General features: G+C 46.8%; 1 protein-coding gene across 1 annotated transcript in view; it reads right to left on the bottom strand.

The window, feature by feature from the left end:
* The window catches only part of CTNNBL1 (catenin beta like 1), a 38,994-nt gene that overhangs the window by 3,067 nt on the left and 14,344 nt on the right, over positions 1-21,583 (bottom strand). Inside the window, exons 7-15 of the mRNA XM_042832289.1 lie at positions 20,807-20,898; positions 18,330-18,402; positions 17,996-18,054; positions 17,119-17,267; positions 13,317-13,498; positions 9,591-9,688; positions 8,397-8,477; positions 2,476-2,613; positions 1,761-1,833 (exon numbers count right to left, since the gene is read on the bottom strand). Coding sequence (XP_042688223.1) covers positions 1,761-1,833; positions 2,476-2,613; positions 8,397-8,477; positions 9,591-9,688; positions 13,317-13,498; positions 17,119-17,267; positions 17,996-18,054; positions 18,330-18,402; positions 20,807-20,898 — 945 coding nt within the window. The remainder of the gene's footprint in view (positions 1-1,760; positions 1,834-2,475; positions 2,614-8,396; positions 8,478-9,590; positions 9,689-13,316; positions 13,499-17,118; positions 17,268-17,995; positions 18,055-18,329; positions 18,403-20,806; positions 20,899-21,583) is intronic.

Genomic DNA, 21,583 nt, shown 5'->3' with positions numbered 1-21,583 from the left:
AACGCTTCAGCCAAGGGCAAGGCTCCCTCGTTTAGAACACAGCCTCCTCTGTTTCAGTTCCAGAAGCTGCTCAGTGCCCCCAGCAGGACGTGCTCGCAGCCCCCAGCCAAGCTGTGCCCAATGGATCAGCTCTTCTGGAGAGGCAGGGCTTTGACTGTGGTGTAACCCCAGCTAACAGCTGGCCCAGTCTTTGCTGACGAGGTACTCGATAACAGGGCCATAACTACTAACAAAAGCTAGATGTGACCAGCAAAGATGGCAGATGAGCTCTGTGCAACCCCTGCCTGGCAGGAACCTCGGGCCACCCCAGCCCTGCGCTTCCCAAGGACCCACCAAGAAGTTCCTTCCTAAAGTTACTGACAACTGTGACGGCACGAATCTCAAAGCTCTGCCAAGTGTGACAGCTGGGGAAGAGCTGAAGAGAAAGCCCCAAATAATGCACCCATCATTCCTATTATTAACGTGCCATTTGAGGTCTCTATAGAAAGCAAACACATCCCTGCTGACACTGCTGTACAATCTGTATTTCTCTAAGCAGCTCACCAGACATGATAACACCATTACAACAGTTTCACAATGCAAGTCACTGTCTGTGAAAGAAGGAATGGGATGAAGTGTTCATGCAGCTGCCCCCGGTCAGCATGTGAGCCAACAGGCACAGAGGGGAACACGGGGTGTGCTGGCACATGAGGTGCAGTGCAGGGAAGGCTCTGAAGCACCTGTGGCCTTGGTCACACATGAAAGGAGAAATGTGCCATGTTCTAAGGTACAAATGGGCATTTGGAGGCAGGAAGCAGCAAACGTTGCTTCTGGGGAACTTTCTGGGGAAGCATGAGGCCAAAGAGCTGCCTGTAGCTCCAGGTAATCTCATGCTGTCAGAAAATCACTCTTTTTTTTTATTATTTTTTTTTTAATACCTGCTATCATTGCTATTCCCAAAGAAAGCAGAGAGACTGAAACAACACGGCCCCAAGCCCAGAATCCCAAGCATGCTGACAACTTTTCTTTCCCTTCATGAGAGAAATCCTCCTCTCCAAGACCTGCACAGCCCCTCAGGAGCACAGATCTCTGCTACACGAGGAGAGGCACCTCCAGGGGCGATGGATCAGTGCTGACAGCTCAGGTTGGGCTGCAGACAGAGCCCTGATCCCTGTCCCCTCCCCCTCAGTCTAACTGTCTGCTTCTGCTGAAGGACAGCAGGCGACAGATGAGAGACACAGCTCAAATAAGCACTGCTCTAATTCAACATAAGCATTCAAAATAACAAGCAGTACTTTAGAATCAGGACTGCAAATCACAACAGCTACATTTTAAAGCTACAGAGGATACTTTAATGCTATAATCCATATTAATCTGACACTAAGAACAAGACAAATACACCACGGATACCAATATGGTGCAGATGGTAAAGAGCAGGGCCATGTTAATGAAAGATGAGACTCCACTATTCTATCCTCTAGCATGTGTATACACTTCTCTTAAATATTTACTCTAGCATTCTAGCGTGAGCCAGTCAGTCTGCAGCTGACAGCAGCATGAAGTGCTGTAGCATTACGTGACAGCAGACAACAGCAAGCATCTTAACTCCAAGGCAAGGCTCTTATCAAGGCTTTCAGCCCTGGTCAGATCTCACATCATAACTGCTGCTCAGAGATGCTCCTGAAATCTGGGACAATGGTGTGCAAAGGCTCATCCTACAGAGCCCTGACCAAACTGTCCCTGGTACAGAATGAAACACGCACAGGAATATCTCAACTCACCCTTCAGTATGTGTCGAACGATTTTAATGGAGCTGCCTCTCATGTTCAGAATCTGATGGACTCTCTGACGGATCTGATCAGGAAAGAGAAGGAAGGAATCTTCATCAGAACACAAAGCCATGCACAACCCCACTTTTTCCACTCTTTTTGAGTGGAAACCACAAGAACCACAAAAGCCAGTTCAGGCTTGCTGGTCCGCAGTCCCAGAGCACTTAAAACATTCAGGAAGGTACAATGGCATACATGTAGGTAACCACAAGATACAGCCACAAACCCCAACACAGCCATGCCAAAAAAAAAAAAGCAGTATTTTACAGAGGTCAGGAAAAGTCCCCATCTGCAGTCTGTGTCTCTGAGAGGCCTTCCAAGAGATATTCCCTTTCAGCACTCAAGCAGTGGTATAAACAGGGCCTTCCAGTTTCTAACTGTGACCTTGCTCATGGCAGCCTGCATGAACTCAGTGGTAACCATCAGCTCCTGTACCTACTACTGCCCTCCTCACTGCTGTAACTTCACAAAGCTGCATGGACACAGGGCAACAAGCAAGATTCCTCCCCAAAAAAGGAATTAAGAGGCAATATTTGCATGATACAAGCAAGGCTATCTTTGCAATATTTTTCATTATTATATCACACGACCAATATTAGCAAGGATTAGTCTCATTTGTATCACAGATGGAAACACGGCGACCCATCAGCTCTGTACACAGCTTTACCTGGGGAACATTGGCATTACAGATTTCTGCCATGATGTAGGAAATGAGCTGCAGAACAAAGAGACCAGCATCCAGGCGGCGGAGATAGAATTCGTCTTCCATGTCATCATCTATTATCTCTCCTCGGCGCACCATGTCCTGGAAAGCAACGCACAGAAAAGGGGTCAAGGCTGCCTCTCAGAGAACTTCCCATTACTCACGGTGATGAGTGATGCTGGTGATATTTGCAGCTCCTTAAGAAATGCTTTGTTCTCCCAAAACATCCATACACTTCTTACCACAGAAGTACTCCTTTTGATCACGTATTTAAATCCACAAAACATTTCACTCGATTCTGAACTCGCTCTTGTCTCTGCTGGTGTGAAGTGTGTCCATCCACAAGCTAACGTTTTAATTTCAACACAGAAATCACACTTCTAAACCCAGTGATCAGAGACTGTGAATAGGAAACAGACCAGTCCTTTGTCAAGGTGGAACAAAGCCCATGCTCCTTTACTGGCCATCTGAGGGTGCTGTTCAGCAGTGCAGAACGCGACTCCAGCAGCTCAAAGCCCTACAGACCTCCTAACTTCACCACTGACTGCTGGATAAGAAATCAGGTCTCAACTTCTGCACGGTACAGTTTCACTACTCGCAGCCATTCTCCTCCAGAGCCGTTGGCTGGGCACAGCGATGGGGCTGAGCCTCCAGCTGCAGCCAGCACAAGAGCTCTGCTTCCACGGGATGGTTCTTCCTTTGCCTGCACAGAGGGTGCTTTGCTAAAAGAGCCTGAAGGCAGAATGCAGGAGGCTGCTCCATCCTCAGACAGAGCACTTACTGGTTCACAACAGCAGCAAAGCAGCCCAGCAACGAGCCCTGAGCAGCTCCCTGCAGAGAGAGGCCTTCCACGTCACAGGGTGAGCCCACCCTGACTTTCCTCAGCGACCAACAGGGTGCAATCACTGATGGCACATACGACCTTTTGCATTTCGGGGGTTTGGTTTTTGTTTTTGTCTTTGGATAAAGGAAGCAGCTTGTCACACCCTGCGAGCTCACTGCAGCCCATGTGATTTATTATGCAGCAGGCTGGCAGGTGGGCACGCACCAGCAGAGCAATATTTCCTCATTAGAGCCATCACCAGTGAGAGCACTGTACCTGTAATGCTCACAGAGCTTCCTTCACGCACACACGCTCCAGGCAAACACACACAAGGTCACCAGCACCAAAGCTGATTTCAGCCACCAGATCTTCTTGTTTCGTCCAACCAAACCCTTTTGTCTGATCACAGGGAGAGTCTTCCAGGCACGGGAAGGAACATCAGCCCTGCACACTGGGCTCCACCATACACACATCTGATTAAGTGACTTTGAGCTGCAATTTTTATTGCTGCCTCCCAAAATTGAACACAGAAAGCACAGGTGATGAAATGCTTTCCCATTCCTCCTAAGAACCCAGTTTGCCAATGAGAGGATGAGGCAAGTTCAAGGAACAATGCCTAGTTACCAATGCTGTAAAGCCAACTGCACAGGCTACACCCCAGGATGCCTCAACACTGGTATCTGCATGACTGCCATTCACTCCAGACTCTCAAAATCACAGGCACAGGCGTGACTGGGCAAAACCTGCAGGCAAGCTCCTGCCAGAAAAGAAGAAATCCAATTTTGTGCAAGCAGCAACTTTCCTCACCCTAGGATGCCAAACTGAACGAATCTGGCCAAATCTAGGCTCTAAAGCTGAAGAATGTTGAGTTTGGCAACCAGAGGTAGGCAGCTATTCAATGAAACATCCAAAAACCTCGTTCGAGGAAAAAGACAAGGCACTCACTCCCAAAACCACTGCTTATGCTCTCAGTGCACACAGGCTCAATGGCTGTTCTTCTCAACAGCACTGAACTCCTGAACAGAAAAACATCGAGAGGCAACAAGGATTCTGAATCGCCAGAGCAGGAAACAAAGGCCATTTCTGCTCTGCATTCTGATCCCAGCACTGTGATCACAGGAGCAGAATCCAGACAAGCGCCGATTTGATTACGCAGGAAGGCAGCAGCCTTAAGAGCCCCTCTCAACACAGAAGCAAAATAATTTCGTGCCAGTGAATTAAGCAGATACGAATTAGAACACAGGTAGAGTTTTAGGTGCTTTCTTCCACATCCTTTTTATTATTAAAAACAATAAAAAAACCACCATCAGCCTCTAAATGCTAATCTGCCTCCGTACAGTACCAAATAGCCACCTTTCCACTTTGTCTCTCTTTCAAAGCTGTCAAGTCGCTAACCTCCAAATGAGCACTCAGATGCCATTTCTAATCTGCCAGCAATATGTGCTGAGATGCCCCTTGCTGATGGGAGAAGACAGCAATGAGATGGGCTTCTGTGAAGCTAAAATGAGCTTCTCTCGCACTAATGAGGCAGGACTGACAGGCCTCAGGGTGTCAGGTAAAGACTCAAAAACTGAAGATACAATGGATCAGCTGCTGCTACACCAGGGATCACATCTGCTCCACGCAGCCAACGCGTCAGGGCCCAAAGCATTCTCTGCATCCTCCTCCTTCCTCAGGCATCAGCTACCATCCCTCAGCAAGGCTGAGAGCAGACTTTGCTCGCAGCAAAGCAATCCTTCTCATTGCAATTAGGCTAATCGTGGCTTTATCTTCTCTGATCGCTTCTGAACAGATCCCACGGAAGCAAACAGCCGGGTAACAGGAGAGGAAGGGATGCTCCCCTGCTGGACCACGTTCTGTCTCGTCGTCCAGATTCACGATGCAGTTTTACAACAACTGCTCTTTGCAAAAAGCTGGCTTAAAAAATTCCTCCCCTCCCTCCTACTCTCAGCAATTCCCACGCCTTCACTGCCAGTCTGAAGGGCTGAGCTATAAACCAGATCACTAAAAGAAAGGGAAGGGAAGAGAACTGCAAGGGCAGGAGCTTCTTATGCCGGCTGCACTACTGAAGATAAAACTCCAGGTATGATACCTTCAATCGTTCTTTGTATAATCAGGTTTCCACTTCTTGTAATGCAAGACTTACACCAGGATACTCTGTCCATCAGACTCAAATCTCTCTTTCTCTCTCTCCTCAGGATAGGCTGAACCTGTAAAATCTCATTGTGTCTTTTTTTTTTTTCTCTCCTTTGGGGCAGCATAGGATCCGTATTCCTGGCTTCTGGAGCACTAACAATGTCCTCAACCACCAGAGGAAGGTCAAAAGCCCCCCAAGTGACAAAGCCTAGCTTCTGCAGGACTGTGTTCACACATCCACTTCAATGATTCATGAGCAACAACTGCAAACACTAAAGCAGCCCATAAATCCTATCAGAGGCAGGCAGCTCCCTGGGCTGATGGGCAGAATGACAGCTTCTGCCCACCTCTGCCTGAGGAATCCACCAGAGCCTCTTCAAATCTCAGCAGACCATTTCCCACTGACCATTTTAGAATGCTGAGTACCAAAGAAATCCATAACCCCGGGAGCGTTCCAAGTGAGAAGTGAAGCTCAACATCATATTTCACGAACACCGTGCCCAATATTCTAACCCCACTCAGGATGTTGGGAAAAAAGGCAATTTATTTCTGGAAAGCAGAAATGTACTTCATAATGACTGCAAATAACCATTAATGCACTCTGAAACCCTGGGCCCCAATCAGAACTGGAAGGCACACAAAGCAGAGCAGATACATTTCTGACCCCTTCTGATGGAGGAGTTCACCAGCAGCTACCAGAACAGGGCGATTCTAAGTTCCTGGTGCTTTATGTTATTGTCTTACAAAGGATAAGAGTTATCAGGTAATATTTAGACAGACCTTACTCTGTACTATTCAGAGAGCAGCTTATTCACCTGCTGCTTACTGCCCTGCCAGCGCACACAAAACAGAATAATAATAATAATAAAAATCTAATGCTGCTTTGGCATTTCTCTGTCACTGGGGACCTGTGCGTCGGAGAGCCCAGAGAGCATTTGTGCTGATGCACTCCCTGCTTAAAAGGCCTCACAAGGCAGCTCTAACAATAATAACAAACTTTGAAAGACTCTGTTCCGTGCTGGAACAGACGAAGATGTTAGTTCTGCTGGGAATTGCTTAGTTTGGGGAAAAGTGGAGCTGTGGGACATGTGATGATAGTACTGGATGTAATTCAAGTTTATGGACCTGTCACCAGAACACAAACAACACGGTGCACATATTTTAGGGCATTTAATCTCACAACTACTCTGAGAAATAGGAAAACATTTTATCTCCCAGCTGTGGAGTGGGGACACAAGTGAAAATAGTAACTTGGTGACACGCTATCACCTGTGGTGCTTAGAGGTGATCGGGATTGGAACTGGACAAACTTCCAGTCTAGTCCAGCCCAGCCTCCAAGCCTTCTAATCTTTACCACCAGGCTCTGAACACTGCTTTGAATACCAGCGTCCTTCACATGCGGAGTACAAATCTGCTTCTCAGGGGTGACATGCAGCATGAGTAAATCTCAGCACAACACTTTGATATTTTCCGTTGAAATATATTGCAGAAGGTCAAAGCACATGTGGGATGTTTCTGCCAAATCCTATTACTAGCACTAATAGGAGCGAAGAACTGAGATCCATTTATGGCAGCCAGGCCAGCCCGCAGAGCCCTGCAGCAGGGCAAAAGCACACTGGCTTCTGGATACGAGAGGAAAACCTGAACGCTTATGTTTTCCCTTCTCCTGTGTCCCACTAAACATGAATGGAACATTATTATTAATCAAACAGCTTCTATACAAGCTGCTTCACACCCAAACAACTCCCTTCAACCCAAACCCCCGCTCTGTGCTGGCTGTTTGCTACAGGTGTTAACATCTGTAGCTACTTCAGGACTTCCTTGGATACAGAGTACACACACACTGGCTCTGCGTGCTGCCTTTAAGAGCTCTGTACAGCAGCTGCCCAAACACTGTGAGATTTCAGCCAGAAAAAAAAAAAATAGCTCTGCTTCTTGAGTTCTAAAACCCACACAGCAACATCGAAACACAGAGAATAAATAATTTCTTCTGTTTTGAGGTGGATGAATGGAGAGCAGAGGGATAGCAGAAGAGGGTAAAGGCCGTTTGTCTCCAGGCCACCGTCCGTTTGCGAGGCTGCAGCTGTCCATACGGAGCCCAGGCGCTGGCAGCATCAGCTCCATTCATCTCTCAGCCCCGTGCCTTTTGCTGCTGAGCTCCGGTGCCCCCCAGCATGTCTGCTGGTGCTCAGAGCAGCAGCCTTGGCAGCGTGGGGACGGCTGTGTGTGAGGCTGCTGGGGGCTGCAGCCGGGGCACGCCGAGTGCCCACAGGGGGACGGCGCTGCGGTGATTATCTCCGTCAGCACTAATCAATCTCATGCCCTCCTCTGTGCTGATACAGATAATCTTGTGGGAAGCACGCCAAGCTCGCTAACAGCTCTGCAAGCTGCTTCCTGACTCCGACAGCTCGTTCTCTTCCTGTTCCAGACTCAGCTCCAAGAAAGTACTGTGCGATACCCAAGCTCGTGTCATTCAAAACGATTTGCTGCTGGTGTGCTCAGAGAGCACCAGGCTTTGGCTCTGGCCTCATCTAGCTAATCAAAATAGAGGTTTCCTTGCAGGCGATCAGAACTCTGCAGACCAGGGTAGGAATCCTCGCACATTACCATGTGCACTCTCTGCATTTCACTTACTCTCCATCTGCCAAAACAAGCAACATCTCTGCCAAGTGAAAGTGAAGGCACAGCAAAGCACAGACTTAAGCCCTCCTAGTAAAATTCACTCTAAGAAATGGCAGAAACACTGCGGAGAGTGAATTCCCAGCCCATCTCTGAGGGAACCAGAAGCTGGAGGCAATAAAAGCTGAGGGGTAACAGCATGGGGATGAATCTGGGAGGGCAGCTGGCAGATCAGCAGCTCTGTGCAGTGCAGTGCCCATGCAGAAGCAGCAAAGACATGTGGTAGTACAACTTATGCAATACATACATGTTTCTCTCCATCAATCTTCTTATCAGCTGCCTGCATGGCATCCAGGTACTTAAAATACAGTTCCATCAGCCTATCAACCTGCAAGGGCAGAAGAGATAGACCTAAGCAAGAGAAAAAGAACAATGCAATCATCTTATCCTTAATGCTATGCTGTTTTCCTCCCAGCTGCAATCTTTGTAAAATAACAGGTAATTCTGTCAATCACAGGAAGGAATGCACTGGAAGGCTGCTGCAAGTGCTGGACAGATGAGCATGCTGAGTCTGTGAGCATCTGAATGTAATCCCATATCACAATACAGCCTCATCAGCCCCAGCTAAAAGGAAGCAAACAGATGTGTTCCTGACTCTCCCTGTTTCTCTCTCTCTGTGTTCTGGTTCTCCAGCTCTCCTGCTTTCTTAAATGAACTCTTCTGTCTAAAATGGATGCAATTGTCAAACTTCTGTTAAACGCATGAGGTACCTTGGCTTTCCTGCTCCCTGTATCAGGCAACCGAAACCCTTCCTAGTGACAGGAAATGTTCTGCAATTGGTAGAATGAGTTATGAAAAAACACCTTTAAAACACACTGATGAGAAATACAGAAGAACCAGCTTTTCCCCAGCGGCAGAATTTACAAATCCCCTGAGAACTACTGGTTTGCAAAAGCTGCTGTTACTGTTTCACAGCTATTTGATCCATCCACTATCACGTAAATACTGTGGATAGAATTTCCCAGACTAAACACCACCAAAGCAAGGCATTTTAGAAGACGGATGGAGAATGCTAAGTGTGTACTATTGGAACTGCTACAAAAGAGCTTCACTAGATAAAACAGGCACCTTTCCCTGCCTGGTCCTGTCAGAGGCAGCACAACATGTTACAGGGTCAGCCCTCAGCAGAGAGACACAGCGCAGCACCGGGAGCCCCTGCTTCCACACACATCAGGAAACAAGAGTGCTTATGAAGAGTGCTTATGATGCAGGAGGCCAAGCACTAGAGGCACTGTCTGTTCTCCAGTTTGCAGGCAGCAACAAGAACAAGAGAACAACGCCATGTGAGCGTACAGGTCTCCACATGCAGGAGCAGGGGCTGCTTTTTAGTAACTCAGCACGTGCCTGCAGGCACCCGGCCTTACCAGGCACCCTCCCAGCACTGCTGCCTGTTGGCTGCAGGCAGGGCAGCAGGCACACAGCAGCACACTCACTCACTCACCTTCTCACTGTCATTCTCTGTAAACTTATTCAGCAGCCGCGTCCTCTGCTGCCCTCTCAGGTTTCGCAGGAGGGAGGCCAGGATGGAGCAGACATGTTCTGAAGAAACAAAATGAAAATTGCATGCTGAGATCAGAAGAAAGAACTTATTTTCTCTGTAACATGCCATCAAATTTACTATTACCACTCCCACACATAGCCTCGATGAGCTGGGTTTCCTTTCCAGCACAGTGAGCGGGAGCAGCACAGCAGTGCAAGCAGCAAACTGTGTTTGTGGGGTGTGTGGGCAGCTCCCATCCACAAGCAAGCCAAGAAGGCTTCCACAGCCCTGCTGCACTGACTCTGCTTTTCCTCAGCCACCCTGGAAAAAGTGACTTACAAGGAGCACAGATTCTGTATCAGTGCAAGCACCCAGGCTGGCGTGCAGCCCAAGAGCATGACACAGAAAGTACCACCTACATATAACCTAAGCAAGACCTCAGGGATATTTGCTACTGACAGTTCCAGAGCTCTGGCACAGGTGGCTTAGTGCACCCAGTATGGGGCCATGGGGGCGACCCTGAGCTCCTGCACAGGTGCCAGATGCACACACCGTACAGATAGAGGCTGCACAGCACTGCCATGGAACCACAGGAGATTCCACTCCCATGCTCTGCTGGTGCCCCAGTCCCTTTACAGCATTACTGCAGAACCAGGACACGCTGCTCAAGTGCTGGAGCATCCTGCAGGCTTACCTGCTTTCACACATCCTAATAACTCACATTTGTAAGGAGAAGCCTTCTAGGTATCTCAAAACGCTTTGCAAAGAAAAATCTTATTTGGAAACACTGACAGTGGCATGAAATAACAATGTTACCAATCTGCAAATGGGGCCTGGAAAGGTCCAACCCCAAACGCAGAGCCCAGCAAGCAGCAATCAGAACACAACGCTTTGCATAGGACAAAATTCCAATGACTGAGAAAAGTTTGTTTTTGTGATTTCTTGTAACAAAGAATGCTAACTTGAACTGATGCACACACAACACTGCACTCTGCATCACGGCTCATTCAAATAACAAATTCCTGTCCTGTTTGGAAAAGCTGATGGCAAAAGTAACAAATTGGCACAATAAAGGTCTGGTTAAGCAGACTGATGCACACCCTGGGTGTTCGTTTCAGTAGGCCACCAAACAAAGATGCCTCCTGCCTTCTGACTGAAGGTCTTTCTTTCACCAAAGACATTTGCTATCAGGTTGCTGTTCTGTTGCTGCCCTTTCAGTTCTCCATGCTCAGGGAACTTATCTGTGCAGGTATTCATTCCCAAGGGCTTTGCCAACTTTCAACGTGCGTCGCAGAAGAGTAAGAGCATACTGACTAAGGAAGAGGTTCTGCTGCTGTTGTTTTTAAAGGTTGTGTGCAGCTGACAGGCTCCAAGGGAGGCTTCCTTCCTGCTGGAGGGTGAATAGAAAAAAAACCCACAGCGATAGGAATTCTCATTTGGAAATTGGCTGAACTAATTTCTCAGGTTATCAAATTAAGTATTCCTAAGTAAAACTGACATCTAAGTCAAGAGAAGGCATTTAAATTAAGATGAATTGAACAAACATCCTTTTATAGTTCATTAGACTCTCCAAGTGAGCAAAACTAGACTGCAATAACTGTATAGAGAAAGAGCAGAACATGCAGCCCATCAAACAAGCTCTGATTGCTTCGCCACAGCCTCTCTAATTCAGAAGGAATTGGTGCTCTCTATTTTTAGCTCACTGAGTCTGCTCAAGAATTTCAAGTTGGAATCCAGCACTTGGATCTGACAGTTGGCTTGGGAAGTCCAGAGCCCCAAATCCTTCTGCCTTTATGGACAGCCGAGATATGCTGACCAGCTCTGTGAGCAGTTTTGAAACACAGCATTCAATACAACATCACCTGCATCCCAAAAATCTGCAATACAGAAGCATTACTTCCAATCTCACCCCCAAACCTGAAGAATTACCCAGAGCCTGCGCACACAGCACTGCTGGGGAATGCATCCAGGCACCAGGGGAGTCCCTGCCCCAGGGGTGCCCACGTCCCAGCAGAGCCCTGCAGTGCTGCACACAGTGCTGATCCCTCAGAGCTGCTTCACCAATGCCTCCACTACGAAGCGACCCCAGTTAATCCTCTAAGGGGATGCTTCTTCATCAGACACACTGACACGTACACGAATGCTATCCCAGCAGAAGATCAGTCTTATTCTTACAAAAAAGACCAGATTTGGCACCACAGCATTCGAGAGTTTATTTTAATAAAACTCATTCTGAAATTCCATATATTAACGCCCAGCATTTCTTCTGAATATTAGTGAACAAACATTCTTCTGAATATCAGTGAAGGCCATTTGCACAGATAACCCCATTTTCCCAAAGGCAGATTTGCTTTTTTCTATTACAGAAATAGGTCCCTTCAGGGAACTATTCCGATCTCTTTATGGCTCCCCAAGCTGCTACCTGATGCTCGCAGCAGCCAATGCTGCACATGGATGTCAGCTGCAGATGAAGCAGAATGAAAAGTTAAGTCAGTGATGCAGGCTGCAGACCCAGATCTCACTACTCAGCAGCCCATATTCTAGCTCGAGGCTTCTGTGGGTAAGAAGAATCAAATAATTGTATTTTCATACAATAGATGAAGATTTCAAAGCACCCCCAGCCTCCATCCCTTCAGTGCAACCACAGAACCATCCCCTCAGCATCGCCTTCCAGGAGCTGCCTTGCCAAGCCATTACCCTCATTAATGTAATGTTAGCAACTTTCTGATGGTGCTCCAAAACAAATGCACTGTTACCAGCTCACCACTGGCACATTTTTCAAGAAGAAAACAGCCGCTTGCTGAATCTGTCACTTCTCCTCACCTCCCTGCCTGCCAGGAAGGAACAACCCGCTGCAGTCTGCCCAACCTGCCCCAGCTCTGCTGCTGCCTCAGGCAACAAGCTCCACTCGCAGGGCAGCAGGAGGCACCCCCTCCCCACCTCTCCTCCTGGGTGTCTGATTCCAACTGCACTGACCTGGTGCCAAGGTTAAGAGCTCCCTTTTTGTTGCTGTTTTCCAGCTGCTCTCCCACGGCTTGCTGCAGCAGTTAAGGATGGATACTGGGTAAGCCTGAGACCCACTCACACCTCATGAGCTCTTGACAGTATTCATCTCTTACAGAACCAGGAGGAGTAATGAGCAGGCACAACATCTCAGGCATCACTGGAAGTATTTACAGCTTCTTCCAAAGAGTAGTCAAGGATTAACAAAATGGAAATGGTGATGTTACCAGAAGCAGGCTGGCTGTGACCCCAGATTCACAGGGTCTCGCAGTAATATTCCAGAGCACATTTTTGTTTAGACAGAATTTTTCAGGAGAGAGAAGGAAGAATAGAAAAAAAAGCTACTTCAAAAGCGTGCAGTTTATTTCTGCAATGCTTGATGTTCATTGAGTCACACTTCAGTGCCCAGAGCCACGAAAACACTGCTTTTGAGGTGACATTTGTAGTTGCCTCATTACTCTTTTCAAAAGAGTTTTGCATCAAAGAGTTAAGAGCTTCAAACAACAGACCCTACAGGAGTAAAATAACTTATTAACAGCACATGAAATGGAATTGCCAGGAACTGCTGATACCAAAACAAGCAGGGCATTCATGTCATCAGCAGCCAGCACAGCAGCAGTGAACAGGCAGGCTGCACGGGGCTGGGAGCTGCAGCAGCAGCGATGGGGCTGGCAACAGACCTACCTTCATGCTCTTTTTCAGTGGTTCCAACCTTCTTGATCTTCTTGGGTGATTTCATGAAGAGTGGAAAGATGGTCCTCAGGCCAAGAATGTCAACAAATTTGTGGCAGTTATCTGTGCCCTCGGGTCCAATCATGGCGTGATCCAGCACCTTCAGGGCACTGCTGCGGGAAATCTTCTTTTCTCTGTGGGGAAACAAAAAAAGAAAGGTGCAACTTAAACTTCCCAGGGACATGAAGAGCTTTGGACTACACTGCTTCAAAGAGACGGCATGAAAAGGGAAATTAATGTGACAAGGGAAGTCACAGAGAGCCAGAGAACAAGCTCTGAGCAAGATTTCCTTCAAGGAGCCAAAACATTACGCCGACAGATGCTCTTTTCACAACTGCAGCTGACGACAAGCTATTATCTTCTCATTTCTTTTCATTATTTTTATTTCTACCTCCTATTTTCTTTTTATTTCATTTTATATTTTATATATATATATACACACACACACACGCATACATATATTTATTCTCTCTCAACTACTGAGGAAGTTATTGCTTTACTACCTTACAAACATTAGCATAGAACAGGCAGGGGAGCCCTGGTGGGTACACCAGACAAATACTGTCCCCCCACAAGGAGCAGGATTTAGAGTTGGCAATAACTCACTTTAATAAAGGAGTGTGCCTGATGAGCTCAGCCTGGTGGTCAGCTGGAAGGAAGAAACCCCCACCTTCCCCATACAGAAAGCTGAACATAAAGTACTTCTCAGGCTAGATAATACAAGAAATGTTTTCAGGGGAAGTAATTGCATATTGATCAGCATTTAGGAAGGCTGCACAGAGCTGATCTCTGGAATATTCATTGGGTTTAAGTTCAGGCTTTTAGAGATCAATAGTTGCTTGACTGGACTGTCTAGAGTTGATTTTATTTGAAATATTTATTCTGCTGGAGGGCAAGTCGTTTATCTTAGTCTCATCTCGGTTTATTGAGGTAACTTTTAGCTGAACACTAATTCAGAGACAAGCACACGAGTATCACCGAACAGAGAGTGACTTCAGTCTAATAGAGAACCCTGAATTACAGCTTTATTTACAACCATTGTTTCCTCCTTTAATGCCTCCATGTCTCAGGGAATTTATTATTCTAAAAAGAAGAGGTGCTAACATTACTTGGACTTCCCATATTAGCACAATCTCTCACCAACATACAGGCAAAAATTACCACATTTCATGGGAAAGCTTTGTATAAATTGGCTCTGTTTAATTAACCACAAGACTTCAAAAAGAGACGGTCCAAGTTTCCAGAGGGTCATTAGGAACAGCAGGACAAGAAAACATTAAAGCATTTTAATAATCATGAAAAATAGACCCTGAAATAATTATTGCTGAGCTTTGAGGAACTGCACAGAGCTGTCCATTTTCACCTCGTTTTTGCTACACAAGAGCAAACGTTTTTGTGAGGGTCACAGCAGAGCTTCAGAGCAGGAGGTCACGTTGCCCAAGCGACGCACTTTCCCGTGAGCTTCAGACAGTAACAGAGAGCCATGCATTTTCCCTAGGCAACAGAGAATCTTCTTGACACATCCCCCTAGGGAATCCAGAGGCTGCATCCCCTCCAAACCCTAACACAATTTTACAGCAGAAGCAATAAAAGCCTCATGTCAGCATGCACAGAACTGACACTAAAAGCCTGCTCTTCTCTCTTTTGGCTTTGTAAGGCAAACTGCTTCTAGGTTACTAAGGCAAGGCTGGAGGACTGTGTGCAAAAAAAGCGTTTCCTAATCCCCAGATAGTACTGAAATTAATTCTACGTGACAGCTGCAAACTTCCCAGTGCTGCCCAGCCCTCGCCAAACCCTCTTGCTCCCCCCTTGCTTTGTACAACGATGCTCCATCCAACACCCTGCCTCCAGGGCAGCAGAGATGCAATCAAATAACGGGAGATGTCACAGCTCCCACCCCAACCCCAAGCTGCTGCCTGCCCCCTGCCACAGCTCCATCCTCACAGACCTCTCAGCACCCCCTGCAGCTGCCACCTCGCATTGCAGACCCACACAGTGCTGCATCCAGGTGCCACCACTGCCTGCCCAGGAGCCCACAGAGCAGCAGCACATCATGCTGATGGCCACACACTTGAAGTCTCAGCATAATGGGCAGTGGTGCTGCTTTCATTACTGTCTGGAAGAATCTCCTGAGCACGTTAAATGTTTGGCTGAAGGATGCTGTGCTTGCCCACAGTTCTGTGCACGAGGCCATCAGCAGAACAACGTGGCGAGATGTATTTGGTCACAGCTGATATAGAATCCTGTGTTCTCTAAGACAGTAATGGAGATTCTGGCCTGATATCTTTATTCTCACACAGCTTATCTATCTCGAATCGTTGTCAATAAACTTTCAACTCTTTGTCCTTTCATCTGCACAGACTATGGAACAATGATTAACCGTCTTTAGAGGAAATACAAAAAATAACAGATCTTTCCCCCCAGCCTTCAGAGGGAGAGAAAAATATTCTGCCCTGTTGTGGGTAAGGTGGTGAATCACAGCTGAATGACATCTCTATTCTTTGTTGTTTATCATGAACATATAAAGGTACAGAAGTGTGATACTCGCAGGCAGCTCTCCAGATAACAGCCATCAAAGTGTTCTCTGTACGTACAAAGTAGCCTGCAGGCTCCACGGCCACAATGTCCAAGGAAATGGGAGCACTGTGCAGCACACAGACAGCCAGCGACAGAAATTAACAGAATCAACTGTCATCTTAATGACCAGCAGACACCAAACATGTAAGAAAAAACACAAGTGCACACCGAACGCCCGCAGCATCAGTTCTTTGTCTGAATCAGCAACAAAAGTACCAGATTAACACTTTCAACTCCAGTCTAAAAAACACCATTAGGAGCAAGAAGCTCAGCATGTCCTGCTAGGCACTGCTCTGTCTAGATGAGTTTTTCCAAATGTGGAGTCCCACCCACATGGCACGAGAACTCCAAGTAATTAGTTCTGCAAGGCTAGCTCAGCAGCTTAGTACTTGAGGCAGAGGGAGGCTTCCCTCTCATCCTTAGTTTTGGAGCTTTTCTTTAATTAGCCTCAGGAAAACTCAGTGTTCCTATTTGAATAATCCACACTTGGTTATTTATTCAGCTCCCTGCTGCTGCACATTACCCAGCCATGCACTGCAGGAATACATCACTTCTCATTGGTGTTTGCTAACCAGCCACTGCATGCAGCTCAGCACACTGAGGAAAGCGAGACAGAGCCCTGCTGTGCCCAGTCCTGAGAAGTCTCGGCTCAGAAGACACAGATGCAGGCTAGGAAGCAAAAGTTGACACAGCACAGAACTCTAGGGATTCAAGGTGTGACAAAACACACCACAAGAAGAAATGAATATTTATGCCTATTTCACAAAAGCAATTTTTGTATCAATGTCCACAAGAACTTCTCAGCTTGGATGACAAACAACACAGTGAAACCTGAACCAGGGAACAAAAGGAAAAAAACATTCCTCCTACAGACATCCAAAGGTTCTCTGTTACCTTACAAAGGTCTTGAATCCTGACAGCATTAGTGGCCTAATGCATAACATTCTCTCATCTGGGTGTCTGCCGCAGACCTGTAGCTCACAGCAGCTATTAAATCCACTTCTTATGAAAATTTAGAAAGTAGAGTTTGCATCTCCGAGGAGGTACAAGTAACGTGCTGGAAGTCAAGCACACTAAAACACAAATTTTATAAACAGAAAAGTACAAGTATCTTGCTAGAGCACATGGTGGTGGGTCAAAAGCAGGCAAAAAAATAAATCACCAAGTGACACAGTACCTAAGCATGAGATTCATCAGCTGCAGACCCTCGCCTTTTAGGAACCGATCCCGGTTGGAACTGAGCATCAGGCAGGAACAAAGAGAGTCAAACAGGTTCTCCATCATTTCCTGTTCTTCTGCTGTACTGGGGTTATGTCGTTTAAACACCTGCACGACAAAGAAAATGATTTCATCACAGTGCAGGGCTCAGTTTGACCCACACTGTTGCAGAGTTTTAAGCATCTGACATGCATAAGCCTGCAGTCATCCAAACAGCAACCATACACCTGACTGATGCACTCTCTTGTAGCTCCAATGCCCTTTTTGCTGTCCTGACTGTATACCAACAAATGAGCAGCAGCCTAATGCATGACTTGAAAGATGATGCACGGCCTCTGAAGAGAAACACAGACTCACTGAGAACATAATTTACAAAACTATGTGGATAAGCTTGTTACAAGAGAACTCCCAGGCTAATGCATACCCGAAGGATCTGCTCTGCAGCACCCTGCCCCACCAACAGTGCTACTGCCTGATTAAGAAATGTAAGCAAACTAAGAACATGTTACCTTCAGCTAGCTCAGTGCCAGAAGCAATGCACTTGGAGTGCTCAAGATGAGCAAACTTGAGCCATCCCTCCCACTCTCCTCACAGCTGCAACAAAATAATTTAACTTCTATGTAATTCCACATTAATGCCTTTGAAACAGAGATTGCCTCCACTTACCATAGACACTACATTTATTTGGCAGTTACTCAGGAATTGTGTCACCACTAAGATAACGTGCTCCCCCATTTTGGTACCCACAGACTGCTGGGACAGCCCTGCACTCCAGCTCTGTGCCACCTGCCCAGCCCCAGCCTGCAGGTCTCCTGGCAGCAGGGAGGATTACTCACAGATAACTGCTGAAGCAGCACATCGATCCCATCCAGCTCCCCGAGCAATTCTCTGTTGTCTAGACGGGAGTGGGGGAAGGGAGAAAACAGAGAAAAATGAAGCTAACTGTCAGATTTTACTGCCATCTAACACTGATACATCAGCAAACAAAATCGATACGGCTTGACAGAGTACAAAAGCTGCAGAGAAATGGTGGGCGCATGCGCACACAAAAGCACGCATGGGAGTGATAGCACAAGCAAAGGGAAGCCAAAGGCAAAAGGATGCTGCCGTGATCTGAAACCAGCCCAGGGCCCATCCTAAAAGCACATCAATGCCAGAGGCAGCTCTCACCGTCATTATTCTGGAGCAAAATAGCCAGCACCTCACTGCAGTACAGCTTGTTGGCATCAAAGGGCATCTTAGCCTGTTGGGGGAAGAGTGAACAAAAGACTCCTCAGGGACTGCTCTGTGTTCCACTGAACTGGGGAATGCACCAGGCAAATCACTGAGTGTATAAGCAATGCTAAAGCAAAACATGACAGCAGTAATTTTGCAGTAAGAACCAACAGCAAAACAGTAACGAGCCGTTCTGATTCGGGAGCAGCAGGCTGCGTGCATATGTAGAAAGTCACCTCCAATCCTTCACACCATCCTACATCATTAGCTTTGTCTGAGTTGGCTCAAAAAAACCTCAGAACATTCTCCAGTTGTGGGCACCACAGAGGCTCCCTCCTGTGATAAGACTTCCATGTTGTGCATATGGCTTATCCCTATTCTGATGTCTGCACCTGCCACCAAGAGAAAACGTCACAGTAATGTTAAACAGGAGCTGCCACTTGGATACGAAAACCAAATATCATAGTTGGGTTTAGGCTGCACAGTCACAATGTCCATTTCATACGTCCCCTCCATATGCAAATACATCAAAAGGAAAAAAAAGCAAATGAAAAAACAGTGATTATTGCTTCTCCCAGAAGAAAAAGTAAAAATCCCTGAAATGGGACTCTGAACAGGAGCCAGTGTTCTTGTGTGCTGCCCAAGATGCTTCATCTACAGAAGGAGACTGATCTTTAGTCAATCAGCTCATGATTGCTACTGGTTTGCTGCTACTATAAAATTTAAAAACTAAAAATGCCTTCTAAAAATTGCCAGTAACTGGCCATTTGGATTCACTGTTCCAGAAAAAAAAGGTACAAAGTACTGAGTGCAAGGCTTACCCACATTTGTCACCCACAATTTTTCCCTCCAGCACACAACTACCTGCAGCTTGATTGAGTAACCCTGGCTGCACGGGGCGACCATGGGCAATTATCTCAGCCTGCAACCAAAAGAAAAGGCACGATCCAAATGCCTGCAACAGGAAACGTGAGAAGCAGGAGGATCCCAAGTGTCACAAGTATTGACTTTAAATAAAGCTTTCCATTGAAACAAGCCCTAATCACACCACGGCTGATGGTGTTTATAGCAACCACGCGGCGCCTCCAAGCAGCTGCTGGCACAGGTCGGGCATTGCAGCAGGCACTCGGTGGCCACCAGCTCCCATTACAGCACACACCAACCGCTGCCACACAACAAGCATTAGGAAATAACGTCCCGTTCTTTCCAGGCTGCACAAAGCACCACCAAGCCCTGCTCGTGTTTGGAGAAGCGAGCTACTGCGCCCTGCACCTGAGCTTTCCGAAGCAATTCCGACCGTCAGAATACAATTGTGCAACTCGAAATGTTGTCAGCAAACAGAAATTCACACCCTGCGCCGTGTGCCAGATGTCCTCATCAACCTCCAGACAGAGCCTTCATTTTAAGAGTCGCCCTAAGATGGCCTTCAGCCGCACGGTGCTCTGCCCAGATGCTGAGATACCGCTTTCATCCTCAACACATCTGTCAGGGCGAGAGATTCAGGACCAACACTGCCAACAGCAAAGGCTTCTGGGCAAGGGTTTTATTAGCATGCATCTCCCCACAACGACAGCTTGTAAGCACAAAAAAGCGCTGCCTGATCACACTTCCCTGAGCCCAGAGGGAGTTAACACATGCCAGGGCGAAGGGAACGCACGCATTCAGCGCCGAGTTTCGCAAGCCTTTAACATTCATGTTCTGGTGCAACAAGCAGGGGAATCCAAATTGTGATTATTTTGCTTTCCCAAGTTTCTAAGTCTTTCAGCCGCAAGAGTAATTATAAGGCAGGCAGCAGACCTGCACTCAGTACATACCTGCCTGGAATAAAATTAACTTTGCCTTTTGTATTTAAGCAGAAGGAATATAATTATGTTACTACCTGTAGTGAGAAATTGTGGGTTACTCCTGCTAACAAGTATATGAGGGGCACAGAGGAGTCTATGCATGACCACAAAGCTGTATTTCTGCGATACAGAGGGGGCACACTAGCTGTACAGACATATAAATGTGGAGGTACTACTGCCTTGCTAGCAGAATTCGGAGAAGGCTCAGAATCTATTTGCTGTCTTTTCTTCACTAGCTCTGCAAGAGAGTTAAACTATCAATTCCTTTCCTACATCTTTCTATGGAATGTTTAGGTGCCTCTTCCCAAAAGACAGAGTTCAACTGTGTAACTCACTGCTAAAAATATCAACACGTAAATGCAAAGTCAAATGCAACCTACTTTACAGCTGGAGGAGAGTTCTGAATTCGCCATATTCACAGACGTTAGAACTTGTCACAAAGATACCCTGTATAAACTGAAAGAGCCAGTAACCTCCCAGGCTTCTAATATTATGCCAAACACCTCCTCCAGCACATCAGCTCCCGGTCCAGTGGCTTGTCAGTTTTCATTGTGCGTCTCTCAAGTGACAACAAGAAAATAAGCTCACCTTCAGCCTCTTGAGCAGCCACTGCATGAGGCCCTGCTGCGCAGCTTCTGTGCACATCTCTGGTCGGAACTCTGCCATGTTCTCAACGATTGCTAAGAAGAAAGGCACAGAAAACATCCATTTTTTCCCCCCGCCTGCATATCAGCTCAGACCTTTATCAACACAGCTTTGGCAGGCTCTTCCTGCTCTTGTCAAAATAGCATATTTGCAAAATCATCTTTTTTGAGCGAGACGTCAGCCCAGGTAAATAATACTGTTTCAGTTTTTACACTGCCAACACAGTCCACCTTCAGATGACACGACACCAGCTCCTGCTGGAAAATGCTTGAGATACCCTCCCTTTACTGAAGGAGCAATTCTCATTGCAGAGAACAATTTTAACAAGATTTTACTGCTGCTGCTATGCAGGAACACAAGTGCAAGCCCCTTGCTTCCAGTCCCTAATGCATTCTTCCAGTTCCCAGCAACAGCAAGGAACCAGAGGGATTCCAGTCCTGAATGACTGGAAGGTGTGGATGCTGGCCTGCTAACAACAGGAACACACTGCAAAACAATTATTGTGCTGTGCAAAGGCTGGTGAACAGAGGGGTAACGATGTACTTGTATGAATTACAAAAAGTTTTATCATCTAAAAGTCAAATACATTGCTAAGACACATACAGCTCTCAACTGAGTAAGCAGAGCTCACATACAAGCACGGAGGAAATACAAGGTCAGCACAAGGCACAGAAATCTATCTGTGTATCAGCACGCTAACATAACAGCTTTGGGAAGAGG

This window comes from Centrocercus urophasianus, unplaced genomic scaffold, assembly GCF_019232065.1.
Source record: "Centrocercus urophasianus isolate 14NV4802_14NV808 unplaced genomic scaffold, USGS_Curo_1.0 seq_38, whole genome shotgun sequence".
Lineage (NCBI taxonomy): Eukaryota > Metazoa > Chordata > Aves > Galliformes > Phasianidae > Centrocercus > Centrocercus urophasianus.
Note: the sequence above shows the minus strand (reverse complement) of the source record. Positions and strands in the feature narration are given on the sequence as shown.